Source organism: Eretmochelys imbricata, chromosome 3, assembly GCF_965152235.1.
Source record: "Eretmochelys imbricata isolate rEreImb1 chromosome 3, rEreImb1.hap1, whole genome shotgun sequence".
NCBI lineage: Eukaryota > Metazoa > Chordata > Testudines > Cheloniidae > Eretmochelys > Eretmochelys imbricata.
The window spans coordinates 166,589,933-166,608,453 of NC_135574.1; the positions used below are offsets into that span (position 1 = coordinate 166,589,933).

An 18,521-nucleotide genomic window follows, 5' to 3' on the forward strand; every position below is an offset into this window, starting at 1 on the left:
CCCTCATGGGCTGTGTGTGGCCTGCAAGTTGCCCAGCACTGCCTTATGTGCATGACTTTGCACTATTACATTTTATCCCATTTCTATTACTCCAGTTTACAAGGTCTTCCAGGTAATCTTGTATGATATTCTAATCCTCCTTTTTATTGGCAATACTTCCCAACTTTGTGTCATCGGCAAATTTTATTAACACACACTCACTTTTTATGCCAAGGTCAGTACTAAAAATGTTAAATAAGATTGGTCCCAAGAATGATCCCTGCGGAACTCCATTAGTAACCTCCCTCCAGCCCGACAGTTCACCTTTCAATATGACCTGTTGTAGTCTTCCCTTTAACCAGTTCCGTATCCACCTTTCAATTTTCATATTAATCCCTATCTTCAATTTAACTAACAATTTCCCATGTGGAACTATATCAGATGTCTTACTGAAATCTAGGTAGATTAAATCTACTGCATTTTCTTTGTTTAAAAAAATCATTTATCTTTTCAAAGAAGGTTTCAGAGTAACAGCCGTGTTAGTGTGTATCCGCAAAGTGAGCTGTAGCTCACGAACACTTATGCTCAAATAAATTTGTTAGTCTCTCTAAGGTGCCACAAGTACTCCTTTTCTTCTCAAAGAAGGAGATCAGGTTGGTCTGGCATGATCTAGTTTTTGTAAACCCATGTTGCATTTTATCCCAATTACTGTTCACCTCTACATCCTTAACTATTTTCTCTTTCAAAATTTGTTCCAAAACTTTGCATACAATTGAGGTCAAACTAAAAAGCCTGTGGTTTCCCAGATCACATTTTTCCCCTTTTTTAAAAATAGGAATTATATCAGCAATTCTCCAGTCATTGGATATGACCCCCAAATCTACAGATTAATTAAAAATCCTTACTATTGGGCTTGCAGTTTCACATGCCAGTTCCTTTAATATTCTTGGATAGAGATTATTCAGGCCCCCCAGTTTAGTCCCATTAAGATGTTTGAGTTTGACTTAGACTTACAACTTGAATGTGGTAATTTCTATCTCCATATCCTCATTCCCATTAGCCATCCTGCCTCTACCTCTAAGCTCTTCATTAGTCTTATTAAAAACTGAGGCAAAGTATTTGTTTAGGTGTTGGGCCATGCCTAGATTTTCTTTAATCTCCACCCCATCCTTAGTGGTTAGGGGTCCCACTTCTTCTTCCCTCGTTTTCTTTTTATTTATGTGGCTATAGAACCTTTTATTATTGGTTTTAATTCCCTTTGTAGTATCTAACTCCGCTTGGCTTTTGGCAGTTCTCACTTTATCCCTATACTTTCTGACCTCCATGAGGAAGCTTTCCTTGCTGATCCATTCCATCTTCCATTCCTTGTAGGCTTTCTGCTTTCTTTTAATCACCTTTTTGAGATGCTTGCTCATCTAAGTTGGTCTGCAACCCTTCCTTGTGAATTTTTGCCCTTGCTTGGATACAGGGGAAACCACCTCTATTGAAACCTCAATCTGAGACAGTTCCTCAGATTGGTCACCTAAAAAAATTATTTGGATGTGGGATCTCTCCGATATCCTCTGCAGTGAAGACCACTGCAGAGAATTCATGGAACTTCTCTGGGATGGCCTTGTCTTCCTTGAGTGCTTCTTTAGCATCTTGATTATCAAGTGGCCCAACTGGTTGTCTGGCAGGCTTTATAGTGTCTGCTTGAAGGTAAACCCTAGCTGTTACGGTGTTCAGAGAAGCCCCTATAAAGAATATCTATTGTACTGTGCTCAAAGTGGACTTAGTGTTGACTTGGAGACCTAGCCTGTGGAACAGGGATATGGTTGTCTGTACTGCAGAGAATGTAATTGTATGACTGGCCCTTGAGCAGCTAGTCATCAAAGTAGGGGAAGACTATTATTCCCGGCCACCGGAGGTAAGCAGCTATCACTGCTCTGATCTTTGAGAATACCCTTGGGACAGAGGAGAGGTCAAAGGGAAACACTCAGTACTGGAAGTGACTCTGACTGCTTGTAAAACAAAGAACCTTTTGTGAGAGGGGTGAATTGTGACATGAAAATATGTGTCCTGAAGGTTGAGGGCCATGAACCAGTTCCTGGAATCTAACTATGGAATAATGTCTGTGGAGTTACCATCCTGAATTTCTGTGATTCCACAAAGGTGTTTATCAGTCCGAGATCTAATATTGATTTCTCCATCCTCTGTTCTTTTAGGGTACCAGAAAATACTTGGAGTAGAATCTCTTCCCTCTCCGCTGGAATGCAACTGTTTCTGTGGCTCCTATGCATAGAAGAGAGATGACTTCTTGTCTCAGTAACTGTTCATGAGATAAATAGGGTCGGTAAAGAGGGCAGGGTGAGCAATGGAGGTGAAATGGATTGAGTAACCTGATGTTAAGGCCTCCAACACCCATCTGTTAGACGTAATCTGTTCCCAAGCAGGTTGAAAATGGGAGAATCCTCTCCAAAGGGAGGGAGGTGAGTGCAGCTGAACATTCATGAGGTGTGGAAGTTCCAAGCTCTCAACCAAACCATCAGAATTGACGGTTGGATGAAGAGGACAGCTGTGTGGTGGTAGTAGTCACAGTAGGTAGTCTCTTCTTTTGACACCTAGGCCTGCCTTTCGATGGTTCAGTAGGCCTAGGGTAGGTAAAGAACTGAACTGGACGAGATCTCTGTGCCATTTGTGATCTGCTAAATTTTCTTTTGTTTGCAGGCATGTATATGCTAAGGGCTCTAAGTGTGGCTCTGGAATCTTTCAAAGTCTGGAGAATTGACTCATAGGAGAATTTAAGTCCATCAAAAGGGAAGTTTTCTACAGTATGTTGGACCTCCCTAAGAAAACCAGATAGCTCTAGCCAAAGTTCTCTGCTCATAACATCAGTGGAGGTGCAGTGGCCTACTGTCACCTGAATCTAGGGAGGCTATCAAAGAGGCTCTTGCTAAGAACTGACCTTTGACTATGATGGTCTTGAACTGCTCACAGTGTTCTACAGGTAAGTGTTCACTAAAACTGTTGAATTTGTCATAATTGGAATAGTTGTACTTCACCATTAGACCTTGTTAATTTGTAATCCAAAATTTTGGAGTGGCTGAAAAGTAGCTCTTACAACCAAATAGGTCAAGGCACTTCTGGTCTTTATCACAGGGTGTAGACTTGGAAAGATGTTGGCTGCCATGCTTGTTGACAGCCTCCACAGCTAAAGAATTTGGTGGAGAGTGGGAGAACAAAAATTCCACATATTTTAGTTGGGATGTAGTACCATGAGCCTGCTTGCAAGTGGGTGGTGTGCTGGCTTATGGTTTTGGCAGGATCCAGCAGAGCTTTATTCACTTGTAAAGTCACTCAACCAGAGGATGTTCTAAGCAAAATGCCAAAAGTTTGTTGCAACTCTTGGGCCTTCTTTAAGGGAATCTCTAGCAAGTCAGTATGCTTCATCAGTTCCTGACACTATTTAAAATCACTAGCCAAAGAAGGTGGAGGCATTACAGCCTCATATGGTGGTGATGATATTTGTTTGAGGTGTCCCCTCCTTGTCCACTCTGACCTCTTGCTCCTCAAAAGTTTCCTCTCGAGGTTGAGGTTGTTGAGGAGAAAGTGATGGAACAGACAGGTGTCGTCTTCTGTATTCCCCACGAGTGACACTAGGAGCCGTTGAGAACTGACGGTAATAGAGAGTCCATGGGTCTTAAGAAGGGCATTGAGGGGGCCCATAAGGTAGAGGATGGAGCATCCACTGCTGGTCATACCAGTGAGGCAGGGCTTATGATAGTTTCTCCCTTGGAATTTCCCTTTGAGGGTAGGTATCAGGGAAGAAGTCTCTCCTATGGAAGGTAGGAGATCCCTGGACAGAGATCTGGGAATCAGAGGACTCCTCCTCAGAATAGTTCAAAGGTGGGGTGAACACTGAAGATAAAGATAGTTGTCCACCTGGTGTGATATGTACCGGAGAGCTGGTCACTGGGGCTGGGTCCAAGAGATACAGGGAAGTAAAGGATGCTTTGTACACCCACACATCCTTGCTTTCTGTGAGGAAATGCATGGATAAATTCAGATGTACACTACAACATCACATTGATCTATTTGCTATTATTATGAGAATTTGGTTTAAACCTCCTGCCTCCTCTTTGTTTCCCAAGTACTAACACCCCAATGAATTGTACAACCAAGTACTTTATTAAAAACGAATACAGGTGTTCCAGCTGCCAATACTAGAGAGTACAATTGTTAATAAAAGTGAAAGTGCAACGAAAACCAACAGTGATGCCAATCTGTGTAACGTCACTGGAAATGTAAATGCCACCACCAGTGTAGCTGGTTCTCTACCTGTGGCTGAAAGGAGACAGAGTGAACAGGGTACATCTAATCATACACACTTCAATTCCAGGAGTTCATCAACTGAATCTTTGCCTACCCTGCCCCCTACAATTGTCCAGTGGCTATATTGGTTGCAGGATGTGCAGCATGGAGGAGGGTCCTCTGGGGATGGTGTTGATGCAGGTATTAGGGTCTGCTGCTTGCTGACCATCACACTGAGCAGTCACTCAAACATTTGCTCCTCCCAGTCTTGCTCGAGTTCCCTGTGTTGCTGTCAGCTCCTGCTCCATTCTCACTCTGTCATGCTCAAAGTACTCTGCCACCAGTCTCTCCTCCCTCTCCCTGTCTGAAACCTCCTTTTTCCTCTTCTGCTTCATCATTTGCTGCTGGAATTTCAGCTGTTGGTTCAACCTGTGGTCAGAATCCCTCTGCATGTCCTGCAGCAGGTAGTCTCTAACCCTTTGTCTTTTCTCCTGTTGGTTCAGGGTCCTTGCCCAAAGGGGCTAGGTGGCTGCCTTGGTCCAGCAAAGACAGAAGGCCCTGCCAAGGCAATGAAAGAGGATATTACTTTTTTGTCCAGGAAAAGAAAACAAAAAAGTTCCTTCCCTTTTCATGTTCCGCATCAAAGTAAGGCCACAAGTTAATACTTTTATCTACCTGGTAGCATGCCTTGATTCCATCTGCCCTGTCAGGGTTCCTTCCCCACTCTGAACTCTAGGGTACAGATGTGGGGAACCGCATGAAAGACCCCCTAAGCTTATTCTTACCAGTTTAGGTTAAAAACTTCCCCAAGGTACAAACTTTGCTTTGTCCTTGAACAGTATGCTGCCGCCACCAAGCGTTTTAAACAAAGAACAGGGAAAGAGACCACTTGGAGACGTCTTCCCCAAAAATATCCCCCCAAGCCCTACACACCCCCTTTCCTGGGGAGGCTTGACAATAATATCCTAACCAATTTGTTACAAAATCATCAAATGCCCAAACCCCTGGATCTTGGAACAACGGAAAAATCAGTCAGGTTCTTAAAAGAAGGATTTTATTTAAAAAAAAAAAAAAAAAAAAAAGGTAAAAATCATCTCTGTAAAATCAGGATGGAAAATACTTTACAGGGTATTCAGATTCAAAACACAGAGGATCCCCCTCTGGGCAAAACCTTAAAGTTACAGAAAACAGGAATAAACCTCCCTCTTAACACAAGGAAAATTCACATAAAACAAAAGATAAACTAATCCGCCTTGCCTGGCTTACCTATACTGGTTGCAATATTGGAGACTTGGATTAGGATGGGTTTGGAGAAGATGGATTTCTGTCTGGCCTCTCTCAGTCCCAAGAGAGAACAACCACGTAAACAAAGATCACAAACAAAAGCCTTCCCCCCCCAAGATTTGAAAGTATCTTGTCCCCTTATTGGTCCTTTGGGTCAGTTGCCAGCCAGGTTTTCTGAGCTTCTTAACCCTTTACAGGTAACAGGATGTTGCCTCTGGCAGGAGGGATTTTATAGCACTGTATACAGAAAGGTGGTTACCCTTCCCTTTATTTTTATGACATGCCCATATTTGCCTGTTCAGAAGCAGCTGCATTTCAGGTCACCAGCCCATGAAGTAAATCTTTTATATTTATTTTATTGTAAAAAATCAATACATATTTTTGGCCTAGACAGGAGGCGCTTGGGGCCCACAGGCCAAGGACCTTTTACCAGTAGTGGTCTTAACACTATTTCAGCCAGTGGTATGTAGGAGACAGACCTCAATATTGAGTCGAAAATATTTATCAGTAAAACTATTATAATTTATTCTTATAATATTAGGTCATTTCAAACTTGCTTGCACCTTAAAATATACTCAATATTTATACAGGATGCTTAGAAAAATAACAGCACAGTCTTATGTTATCAGTTGCTTATTTAATTGTATGAAATGTTCAAGTTAAAGAAATCTACCTTCTGTCAACTAGTGACAAATTGTCGAAGTGTCAAAGGAGGATAACCACCCCACAGCCATAAAATCTGTGTTTACTCTGAAATGCAGCTTTTATAAGTTCTATCGTGCCTTAACTTTCTGTGTTATTTTCTTTTGTTATGTTTTGAAAGATGTATGTAAACCTTGGTTGTTAGGATTTTATGTTTTCTATAGAATGTTTTACTGAAGTTTTTAACTGCAAGTTGTAAATGTACTACAAATGGCAGATTTTAAATCTAAGGGTCATTTTGGACAAAGGACCAAAGCACATCTGGTATGAGATGCAAGTCTACTACAGAGACGAGTTTTATCTCAAGCAAAGGATTTTGTAGGCATGTTTACTATTGTGTCATCAAGAGCCATAAAAGTAGGCCTTTTACAACCCCCACTCTCTTTGCAAGAAAAAAGTGTTGGTTTCAAACACACAGCAAATATGCTAGAAAAAAATCCTATTAAAATTAACCCCTTTTATAAACTCTTTAAAGACTTAATTATTCAAATATTAAGGAAAACATTTATGGCTGGGGAATGTTTTGTAGCAGATCTTTGTAACTTCTAAGTTCATGTTCCACTTGATGGTGAAAAATCTATGCCTGTCACTTAAATGCTTAAGAGTTCATCAGCTTCTTTTGAGATGTATATTTGCAAGTGCTTTGTCTCTAACTGCAAACCTTCTAATGTAATAAGTTCCTTATATCATTGTATATGAACAGTGGCATGGTTTACGTGCAATATAGTAAGGTCATTTGATGCTACAACTGGTTACTCATTTAAAAGCCATTTGAGTATAGAATATTTGTATTAAATAGGGAATTTATTTGATTATCTGGCTTAAACTACTTTCTTACCAAACTCGGAGAAACAATCACCTATCCAAAGATTGTTAAGAAGGGACAATAACTTCTTTAATGACTATTCAAGTTTAAAAACTTTCTTTAAGGAGTAATAAAGTTTAAAAAATACTTTTGAAAACTGAAAACCATTATATACGACATACAGGTATTTGCACCCTTTTGAAGCAGAATTTCAGCTCCAGTAAGCTAGAAAGGAACTAATGGGATAAATCAGAAAATGGACCGAATAAAAGAAAACTCAAACTTCGAAGATGTTCTGATAATCTCCCACAACAAAGGCAGTATAACTATCAAGTTGAGGAAAAATTACAACCCTGCTGCATGTGTTGTAGCAGATCATCTATGCATGAGCTGAAACTGCTGATAACCTCAGAAAGGTGCTGAGCCAATGAAAGAATGACAGCTGCTAATTTTTTAATTCAACCAAGCTCTGAAATAGGCTTGACTTCCTCTTCCAGTAAAACTATGAAAGGAAAGGAATATAAAACTTGCTGAATTAAGTAAACCAGCAGCACAGCCTGCTCCCATTCCTCAACTTTACAGTACTCCTCACAGCTCCTCCTGTTCATCTCTGCAAGCAAACAAGTAACAGCAATTAGCCAAAGAGCAAAACGGAGCATAGAAGAGCATCAAGAAGAAGCAGCAACCTTCCAGTTCAGCACTGTTCCTTCAGCATCAAGGGCTAGATTAAGTTAGCAAAGCACCCCAAGGAATCAGATATAAATTTTCTTGTAGTGATTTTAATAGCATATTGAAATGCTATTGTAATTTAAGGTATTAACAGCATCTGTTGTTAAATACCAGATTGTTTTACATCATGTATTTCTGGAGAGGAGACATAAGATCACTTGGTAAACAGGCAGAAATTGTGGGATTTAATTTGGATTTAAGATGCTTGATATTAATTTACTTGTCTCAAGACAGCTCCCTGAATAACTTTTTTTTAGCGGAGTTAAATATTTTATTTGGTTTCATAGGACTTAGTTAAGATTGCTCACTATTAACTTAAATAGCTTATTAATCCTTATCAATAATATTGATATGATGGCTCCGGGAGCACTCATGTAAACTAGCTGGATGTGGGGCTCCACATGTGGTTGTGCTGAGTGATAACAGCGCCTGGAGGGGTTTGCTCTTGTTACTATCAAAGCATTCTGAGAGACAGCTCAGGCTGGAGAGTTAAGGGGGCACAGTTGTTCCACAGTCCCAGGCTGAACCCTGAGGATCCTGTCACAATATATCAAAAAGGATTCACCAATCCTTAAATTAAATTATTTTGCCCATCTATAAACTGCTGTAGTTATCTATGACAGAACCATTATTGCTTGTTTGTGTGTTTTCTTTTTTGCTTTAATCATAATTATTACCTGTGACTGTATTATTATTATATTGCTTGGTTTTAATCATGGTATCCCTAAAGTATGGTGTAACCCATACACCTCCTGGGTGTAGTGTTCTGTCCCATCTAGTGGCACCGAGACCACTTAGGCCTGGTCTACACTGGGGTGGGGAAATCGATCTAAGTTACGCAACTTCAGCTAGATTAGACGCGATAAATCGACCCCTGATGGATTTATCACTGCCCGTCGATCCTGCAGGTAATGTAGACAAGCCCTTAGAGAGAGAGAAAATAAGTCTGCTCTACCACCTTAACTAACAGCCTGTTGTCTTTTAGCTCTTGCAGTAGAGGCTCATGCACTAAGCTCCAGAGGTCCCCGGTTCAATCCTGCCCGCCGACAACCAGGGTCTGTTGGCGTTACAAGTGGGGGTTCGTCCTGGATTTCAACTGGGAAGTCTCTGAACCTCATGACACGCTTCCTCAGCTATGGGAAGTATGTAACCCACACACCTCCTGGGCTTCTGTCCCATCTAGTGACACTGAAACCACTTAGAGAGAGCTAAAATTAGTCTGCTTTACAGCCTTAGCTAACAGCCAGTTGGCTTTTAGTTCATGTGGTAGAGGCTCATGCACTAATCTCCAGAGGTCCCCAGTTCGATCCTGCCCACCGATGACCAGGGTTTGTTGGCATTACAATGGCAGAGAATCCCATGTGACTAAAATAGTGGGAGTCCCACTGAGAGACGATTACTAAGATTTGGCCAACAGTTTCTTGTTTCTCTAAACTATAAATTTTAGTTGATTTTTGAGATAAAATCACTTGGTGCTCTACAACTTGGAACATTCCTTTCTACCCTACAGGCAGCATTAGAAGATGTTAATCTCCTGAAGACTCCAGATTAGAAGGAGGAACAATTTTTCCAGGCCTTTGGTAGAAGACAACCATCTGTCTATGCCAAGGAGATATTTTATTGCCTGGTGACCGATTAGCATATCAGTGACTGGAGAGGACTATGCAGTGTTGTTGTAGCCGTGTTGGTCCCTGGATATTATAGAGACAAGTTGAGTGAGGTAATATCTTTTATTGGACCAACTTCTGTTGGTGAGAGAGACAAACTTTTGAGCTTACACTACTATGCTACTGGGGTGGAAGGAAGGGCATGGGGAAAGCTTTGCCCTACCCAGGAATATCATAGATTGTCTTCAGTTTCTTGAAAGAGAACTTGAAATGATTGTATGTCAGCAATTCCTCCCAACATATTTTTGTGAGCTTCTAAAGTGATTTGGGATGGCTCTGAATGAAAAATATTATGTAAAGGCTAGATGTTATATTCACTGCCCAAAATCTTTAACACTAAAATAAGTTCAGCTGGCAATGCCTCATGCCCTTGCAGAATGGGAAGTGCCCCTATACTTAAACCTCTGAAAATATGGAAGTGCACACACCTCAGCCTTGCAACTTAAATTTTGGCTTCCTGGAACTGAGGATATACTGTATATTTCAGCCTGGACTGTCCTATAATCAGGCATAAGGAATGACTAAGTAAATGTGCTATTTCATATGATGTGTTGTGCCCCACAGAATTGTATTCTCATTTGTCTGCATGCACTCCCAACTGCTCTTCACTGTGGAGGGGACAACTGTACTGACTGCCACAAGCTTATTTGCAGCAGGTTGCCACAGCTCACATGGCAATATGAGAGGTTCATCCATGCCCAAAGGAATCACAACACAGACCCCTTGTTTCTGTGCTGTTACGTTGGTTGTGCAAGCAGAGGAGCACAATAATCTATCATGATTACAGGGCAGAGGTTAGTGCAAAGGGGCTGTTCCAGAAGGAATCCTTAGCACAAAGGTCAGGGGGTAATAACATCTGGTAACTGTGGGGTGGTTTGGGCAGAGCAGGTAAAGTGGTCTAGTACAGGTCAGGTGTAGCCAGCTGGTGTTCACTAAGCCTGCCCTCTACAAGAGATGTTTGCCTTAGTGAGGATATGGTCTGACAGTTTCTCCTGTATCGATATGGTGCACGCCCATGATGCACTTTATGCTCTGAAAGGATGGAGTACTACTTTGTCAGTGAGGAGCGGTGTTGATAAGTTGCGTAGTCAATTGCTTGACCACACTGGTTCATTACGAAATATATTCCAGATGCCACATAACCAACATCAGTCAGATTTATTGGTCTAAGCCAATAATAATATAGAAAAGGGAAAAGGTTCTATATCAGCAGTTCTCAAACTGGGGTCCACGGAGCCCCGGGGGGTCTGCGAGAGAACTCCAGGAGGTTCACAGGCCCCGCTGCTCAACTCCTCTCCCTCCCTCCCAGGCAGGCTCCCTACCTGCCCTGGTTCCACGTGGCTCCCAGAAATGGCCACCAGGTCCCTGCGGCCCCTAGGTAGAGGGGTGGCCAGGGAGGCTTCACGCACTGCCCCCACCCGAGTGCTGGCTCTGCAGCTTCCATTGGCTGGGAACTGCAACCAGTGGGAGCTATGGGGGTGGTGCCTGCAGGCACAAGGGCAGCTCTCAGAGCCTCACTGGCCGCGCCTCTGCCCAGGGGCCGCAGAGACCTGGTGGCCACTTTCTGGGAGCCGCAGTAAGTGCCACCGGGACCCTTCACGCCCCCGCACCTCAACACCCTGCTCCAGCCCAGAGTCCCCTCCTGCACCCACACTCCCTCCTGGAGCCCATATTCCCCCATCCCAGAGCCCCTTCCTGCAGCCCACAACCCTCTTCCCTGGGCCCAGCCCAGACCCCAGATCCCCAACTGGAGCCCTCAACCCCCACCACATCCCAACCCCCTGGCCCAGCCCAGAGTCCCCTTCCACACGCAAACTCCCTCCCAGAGCCCACAACCCACATCCCGGAGCCCCCTCCTGCACCCCAAACCCCTCATCCCTGGCCCCAGCCCATAGCCTATACCCCCAGATGGAGCCTTCACCTCCCCCTGCATCCAAACCCCCTATCCCAGCCTGGTAAAAGTGAATGAGGGTGCGGGAGAGTGAGCAACAGAGGGAGGGGGGATGTAGCAAGCGGGAGCTCGGAGAAGGGGTAGGATGGGGTGGGGCCTCGGTGAAGGAGCAAGGGGTCTGCGAAAAATTTTAAATCAAAATGGGGGTCCTCGGCTTGCTGAAGTTTGAGAACCACTGTTCTATATGATACCAGTCTCAGGGAAGCTGTCTCATGTAGTGATGTTACATTCACCTTATGTGGAAGGTGTGCTCCCAAAGGTATATACCACTTAAAACCCTCTCTTTATATCCTACTTGTTTACCAGTAAAATGTACTATATACATCCATCTGAAACTAGATTTAACCAACTAGCTTTTTACCTTGCTTTTCTAGTACCATGGTGTACCCTTTATCTTTGTTCTGAACATACGCAATTCCAGGTACTAATGGGCATGAAAACACCTCCTACGTCTGTCCCAGAGTAGATAGGCTTGTGAGGGTAACTCCCTTTCTGTTGCTATGATAAAGTAAACTTATGTCCTGATCCTGACAGCTTTCCTATCTCCTTAAGCCAAAGCTTACTTTAACTAATGCAAGGTGTTATGGGATACTTAGCATAAGTGAACAGATTATAAAGGTAGAGGCCAATTTAGACTATGTAACTGCTATATTTATGCTTAATATGTAGGGTGCAGATAAAACATACTATCAGTATAACATATATATACTATCCAGCATATATTGGTCAACAGTAGGTTGAGGCATGACTCAAAGAGGGCAGAACTAAGGTTGCGAGGTGGGGGGAGGAATGTACTGGTTTTCAGAGGTTCAAGTTTGTTTTACCATAACTGTTTATTCCCTGGTTTTTAGAGATTTAAATATAGGTGCCTTTGTTCTAGAAGGGTATTAGTAGGCTTGGAAGAATTAGATTTTTAGCAATGAATGTTGATAAACATCAGCTTCATTGTACACACGCACAACCCAACAAAAATATTTCCATCAGTAATAATCAAAATTTACAGATTGCCAAATTAAGAAAATGCTACTTGAGAATTTGATTTAAGGATATTTACTTTGTATATTTTAATGTGATGTTGACAACTTGTGTTTTAATGGTTATAAACCTTTAACTTTTTGAATCTTAACTGACGCTCCAAACACCAATAATTTCCCACAACTCTGGAAACTTAAATATAAAAAAATAAACACCAGTCTTATTTGGTGAAATTACACAATTGAATTCTGCCAAGCCTAGTTATGAGGCACTGGCAGGCAGCCTGAACTCTGCATTAATAAGTTTTGGGGCCAATTCCATATTTTTTGAGGAAGAGTGTGTGTGTGTGTGTGTGTCACACAAAGAGGCTTCTTGGGAACACCTCACTGCCTCTTAACTACCTGCTGTGCCCTGGTCCTGGCCTCTCCATGCACCCAGCAGGGCTGGAGGCCCATGGGTGGGGGGAGGAAGAGGGAACCAACAAGCTGTGAAGAGCCTATCTACCCATTGGAGGCAGCAAGAGAGAATGAAGGGCTGTTCCAGACTTTTGTACTCCACTTTGGGGCTAATGTAGGGGGAAAGGCTCAACACAATCCTCTACAGTGCGGAACGATTGCAGAGGTCTGAGGTGGCTCATTCATCTCAAGGATGAATATCATTTTGAAAATGTTTGTTGCAGTTTATGCACTGATCGTTTTTTTGTTTTTTTTTTAAGGTGGCTATTCGGGGGTTATCACTTGAGGATTAGTATGGCTATTTTAAAAGAGCCACTAGGGAAATGCAGTCTAGATAGAGCTACTATAAGGTGGGTGCATAACTGGTTGGAAAACCGTTCCCAGAGCATAGTTATCAGTTGTTCACAGTCATGCTGGAAGGGCAGGGATCAGTTCTGGGTCCGGTTCTGTTCAATATCTTCATCAATGATTTACATAATAGCATAGAGAGTACATTTTTAAAGTTTGCGGAGGATACCAAGCTGGGAGGGGTTGCAAGTGCTTTAGAGGATAGGATTATAATTCAAAATGATCTGGACAAACTGGAGAAATGGTCTGAAATAAATAGGATGAAATTTAACAAGGACAAATGCAAAGTACTCCATTCAGGAAGGAACAATCAGTTGCACACATACAAAATGTGAAATGACTGCCTCGGAAGGAGTACTGCAGAAAGGGATCTGGGGGTCATAGTGGACCACAAGCTAAATATGAGTCAAGAGTGTAACACTGTTGCAAAAAAAGCAAACCTTGTTCTGTGATGTATTAGCAGGAGTGTTGTAAGCAAGACACAAGAAGTAATTCTTCTGCTCTACTCCATGCTGATTGGCCTCAACTGGAGTATTGTGTCCAGTTCTGGGCATCACATTTCAGGAAAGATGTGGACAAACTGGAGAAAGTCCGGAGAAGAGCAACAAAAATGATTAATTTCAGAGTAGCAGCTGTTAGTCTGTATCCGCAAAAAGAAAAGGAATACTTGTGGATTAAAATGATTAAAAATCTAGAAAACATGACCTATGAGGAAAGATTGAAAAGCTTGGGTTTGTTTAGTCTGGAAAAAAGAAGACTGAGAGGGGATATGATAACAGTTTTCAAGTACATAAAAGGTTGTTATAAGAAGGAGGGAGAAAAATTGTTCTTCTTAACCTCTCAGGATAGGACAAGAAGCAATGGACTTAAATTGCAGGAAGGGAGGCTTAGGTTGGACATTAGGAAAAACTGTGTCAGGGTGGTTAAGCACTGGAGTAAATTGTCTAGGGAGGTTGTGGAATCTCCATAATTGGAGATTTTTAAGAGCAGGTTAGAAAAACACCTATCAGGGATGTTCTAGAATAGATAATACTTAGTCCTACCATGCATGCAGGGTACTGGACTAGATGACCTCTCAAGGTCCCTTCCAGTCCTATGATTCTATGTGACTAATTTTTATCATATCTGACATTTCATTTGGACCCTTCTTTCACAGAAACTATACCACTTGAACAGTAAAATTGATATATTTGAACTTTGGTTTGTGTAGATGGTTGAAATCTGTTTATTTTTCACAGGAAGTATAGGATACTGTTATCAGTCAAAATAGTACCTCAGCGTCACATTAGTCATTGTTAACTTTATGCATGTCCTTGGAATATGGCTCTTTTTTGGGGGGAGGGGGTGTTTCCTAATGGTCTGAAACCCCTTTATCAGGCTGACATTGATGAGAGTGACAGCTGTTTTCTTTTATCACACTCAATCATATGATTGTGGAAATGGGTAAGGATTATGAGACATTATTACATTACCCTAATATATTGCTTACTAGTGTCTTTCATTTTCCCTCTGTTTATTTAATACTATTTTTTCACAATACTTCTAAAGTAAAATCTGAGTATGGCTATGGATTTCAGAGCAATTTGAAATATTGGCTCATACCAAAAATTTTGCTCTGAGAGCAAAAATTCCAGAAGAAGCCCCTGCACAATGAAACTAGTATGCATGGCAAAAAAAGCTGCCACAGATAGGACTCAAATTCTAAGTTCATGGGTGCTGCTTAGGTACAATGGCCACAGCATGTCACCTGGAGCCACACCCTTACTCTGTTTACCTGTCTGCAAACAATCTGGCTTTCACCAGAGTCCCAGTCCTGCTGTGAAATCCTCAAATAACTTTCTCTGGCTCATCAGCTTGGCTTGAGCTACATTATAGATCCAACTTTAACCCTAAATAACTTTTAAAATAGTGATTCCGTGGGAGCAGTGGGTTTTGGACACTAGGTGGGATCAATTCCTAGCAGGTGATATCAGTATGAGGAGGATCAGAGCCCTAGTTTGAGCACTAGGTGTGCACAGAAAAACATAAGAACTGTAAAATGTTGATCTCACTCTTTTTTTAGAGCAAAGCTGTATCTCAAGTACCCCTTGCTCAAACCATCTCATATTTGGACCACTCTCTCTACCCCAGATCCTCGTTAGGCACAGGAGTTTTCAAGACAATGCACTTAAGCATTTGGATTTTAGAAAAAGCTGTTAAGCAGTAAGCTATTCTATAGTGGTACTGCTGTAATGTTAAGTTAGTTCATTAGTTAGTACCTCTTACAGTTCTGGCATTTAGGGCAGTGACGAAGCTCCTCCACTCCTGTCTGTTTCTGGCACGTCTTTCAATGGTTACCCAGCTGTGCCCCAGGTTTTTTCAGCTCAGCTTCCACAGGTCTTTGCCATGTTGTTTTTGGGCAACCTCATATTTGCTTACCTTCAGGTGTTCATCTTATTGCTATTCTCATGATGGAATCAGTTTGGATGTAATGTTAGGAGTGGTTTGTGTATATATATGTTTTTGAATTTCAAACGTAACAGTCAGTTGCATGATAGGAGAAGCAGCACTAATGCTATTTAGAATGTATTTATATATTATTTGCATATGAATAGCTTGTCAGTCTGCATTTATGTAGCACCCTTCATCTCCAAAGCATGTCACATATATTGGCTCTGATCCTCCAGTCAGATCTATGTGGGTGGATCTTTGCAGAGCCCCACTGAGGTCTGCGGACTCCATCTGGGTCTGACTGCAGAATCAGGGTCCATTAACTGGATATTCTATAACACCCTACAAGTAAGTAAGAATTAGAAATGGTGTGCACCTTAGACAGAGACTGTAAAATTGTTTTTCCAGGCCATTTTCTGAAAAGCAGCACATCCGGCATTTAAAAATATTTAATTAAAACACACGCTTCCTATCTAACCTGTGCATCTTTACCAGACTGAGGCACTTATTAAACCTTCAATATTAAAAATACTTTTAAAATAAGTCTGACAACCTCTAAAATGTAGCATTTAAAAAGGTGTGTAACTCTCTTTAGTCTGTTGCAATTGTATTGCTGTGTGATGACTGTTTGTTCCCATCTTCAGCCCCAAAGCAGGATTCACCAGCAATTAATAAAGAAGTTTAGAAAGTAAAATCGCTGTTGCCAGTTCTTGTGATGTTTATTGAAAGTCTTGCAGTATTTGGTGTATTTATTAAAGCCCCAGCTCCCAGAATTCTGTGATTATGTGATAACCTCACCTTTCATTTAAGAAGAGAAAAACCTGAAACTCTGAACTCTAAATGTTCAAAACCAGAAGGCAAATAAAAAAGAAACCATAATTATTATTTTAAGCCTATCTCTTGATTTTGCGGGGGGGCCTGACATTTTTGAATGCCTGGGGCTGGCAGTTCTAGTCTTCCCACATATCACTCCTCTGCTCTGCCTCGCCTGGTGCTCCCGCCCACGGAGACCCGTGGGTTGCTGTCTCTCGTGGAGAAATCCTGTTGAACATCGTGGTGCTCACCGCTGACATGCACAGAAAATGCTGTTTCCCTGCTGCACCCTGGACAGTCCCCAGGCTGCTTTAAATCGTTCGCGGCTTCCGTGAAAAGACTTTTTGGGTAGCCGTAGGTCAGGATAGAGCAGGGGCCCTGCGTGGTCGGTTTTAAACTACATTCCCCAGAATCCTGCGCTTCTCACGCCTGCGCTGCAACTGCTCCGCCTGAGAGAAGGGGGTTGGGGCAGCCGCGGCAACGGCCGCAGGCGGAGAAGACAGAGGGTGAGGCGCGCGCGCGTGCGCCTGCGCCGACAGCCCGCCGCGGGGGCGGGGGGAGGGGAGACAGGGTCCATGAGGGCTCGCGCTGGCGTTGCAGAGCCTCCGGCTCCTTGCTGTCGTGCGCCTGCTGTTCCCCCCTCTCAGCGCTCGGGGGCTGCCGCCGAGGCTTGTTCCCGCGCTCTTCGCTGGTGCCATGCTCAGACAAGAGATCGCCGCGTCTTACCAGGAGGTACTGAGGGGCGGCGGGGAGGGGAGAAGGTTAATTCGGTCGGGCGAGTGCCTCTGCGTCAGGAAGGCACGCTGCGCCGCAAGCCGGGGGGTCTTTTGTTTGCCCAGCCGACTCCGTAACAGGGACTCAGCAGCTGTGCACCGGCAAATGGGTTGCGGCGGTGGCTTGAAAGCTGCAAGACAGCGACGGAGATAAGAGCAGCACGGTGCCGGACGGCTTCGCAGCAGCCTCTGAGGGCGCAGCCGTTTCCAGCTAGGTGCAGCAATCCGGTGACGTGCACATTAATGGTAAACCTCAGATCTAGGGTGAAATAGCACTGCGGCTGATTGCCCTGTACCTGTGCTCAAGCTGAACACCGCTATAACTTGAGCGTATGTGTGTTGTTCCCCTTTCAGTCTGTTTAAAAGCAATTGCAGTATCTTCGTCTTGGCGCCAGTCCCCGCGCTTATTAAACAGTCATCTTCTGGTTATCCAGATCTTCAGTGGCTTTGATAAGTCACCTAGGGCATAGAAAGTCAGAGCCATAGCAAAACCGGCTGGCTGTTGGCTTTCTGTTGCCCTAGGCAAACTGTAAAGTGTCCATTCCTTCCAACCTGCAGTCACTCAAAGAGATCGCCTCATGAATCGTTTTGCTGCCTAAGGCATCCACCTGCTTTCTCTGTATGGTAGAGCCCTGATCCCTAGGGTCCTTGTATTTAAATACATAGGCACGAAACAGGATGATCTCTGATACAGGCAAATACATGTTTGTATTTAAAAACAAGGAAATGTCAGTGAAAATACAGTCCATTGTAAATTGTAGAAAGTATAGGTACATACAGTGGGCAGGTGACTTTATCACTTTTATAGCAAAGGTGGGGTCTGTCAGACATGAAAAGTGATACTGAAGGCCCAATTGTAATCGTGCCAGAAGCCTGCATCTAGTTTGCATATCAAACTCTTATATAAGCATAATATTATACTTGCTTGTACTTGTACCTTTCTTGGTAGGTGCATAGAAATTGTCTTGTTCAAGTTAATCGGCAATAAAAACCTGCAGCTCGTCACCTTTGCCTTCACCTCACAGCTGTTTACCTAGTTTTAGGAAGTTGCAAGCTACATTTGGCCTTGGGCTTGTGCCATAGGAAGCTCTAGTTTAGCCTATCGGCATTTATCAGTTCTTCTCCCATTTATCATGTTAGACTAGAAGACATTAAAAGATTTAAATAATCTCATGTACAAACAAGTGAAACAGAACATTTCTGCCTTTATTCATTCCCCCCCAGCAGGGTTTTCTCTGACTGGATGAAATTCACTTCACTCACATAAAGGTAGGAAGTGGGTGAAGAGCAGGTGGTGCTGCTATTTCTGTAACCAGCCCT

General features: G+C 42.9%; 1 protein-coding gene across 8 annotated transcripts in view; it reads left to right on the forward strand.

Annotated features, from left to right (window-relative positions):
- The first annotated feature begins 16,915 nt into the window (after positions 1 to 16,915).
- The window catches only part of PACC1 (proton activated chloride channel 1), a 51,712-nt gene continuing 50,106 nt past the window's right edge, over positions 16,916 to 18,521 (forward strand). For 3 of the 8 annotated variants that reach the window (XR_013345720.1, XR_013345721.1, XM_077813775.1), the window contains exon 1: positions 16,971 to 17,160. Coding sequence is in view for 5 of the 8 variants with exons in the window: in XM_077813775.1 (XP_077669901.1) it covers positions 17,125 to 17,160 (36 nt within the window). In the remaining 3 variants the exon portion in view is untranslated. Of the gene's footprint in view, positions 16,935 to 16,969; positions 17,161 to 17,215; positions 17,448 to 18,521 lie in introns of those variants that run through there. The other 5 variants (XM_077813777.1, XM_077813779.1, XM_077813780.1 and 2 more) reach the window with 4 other exon arrangements.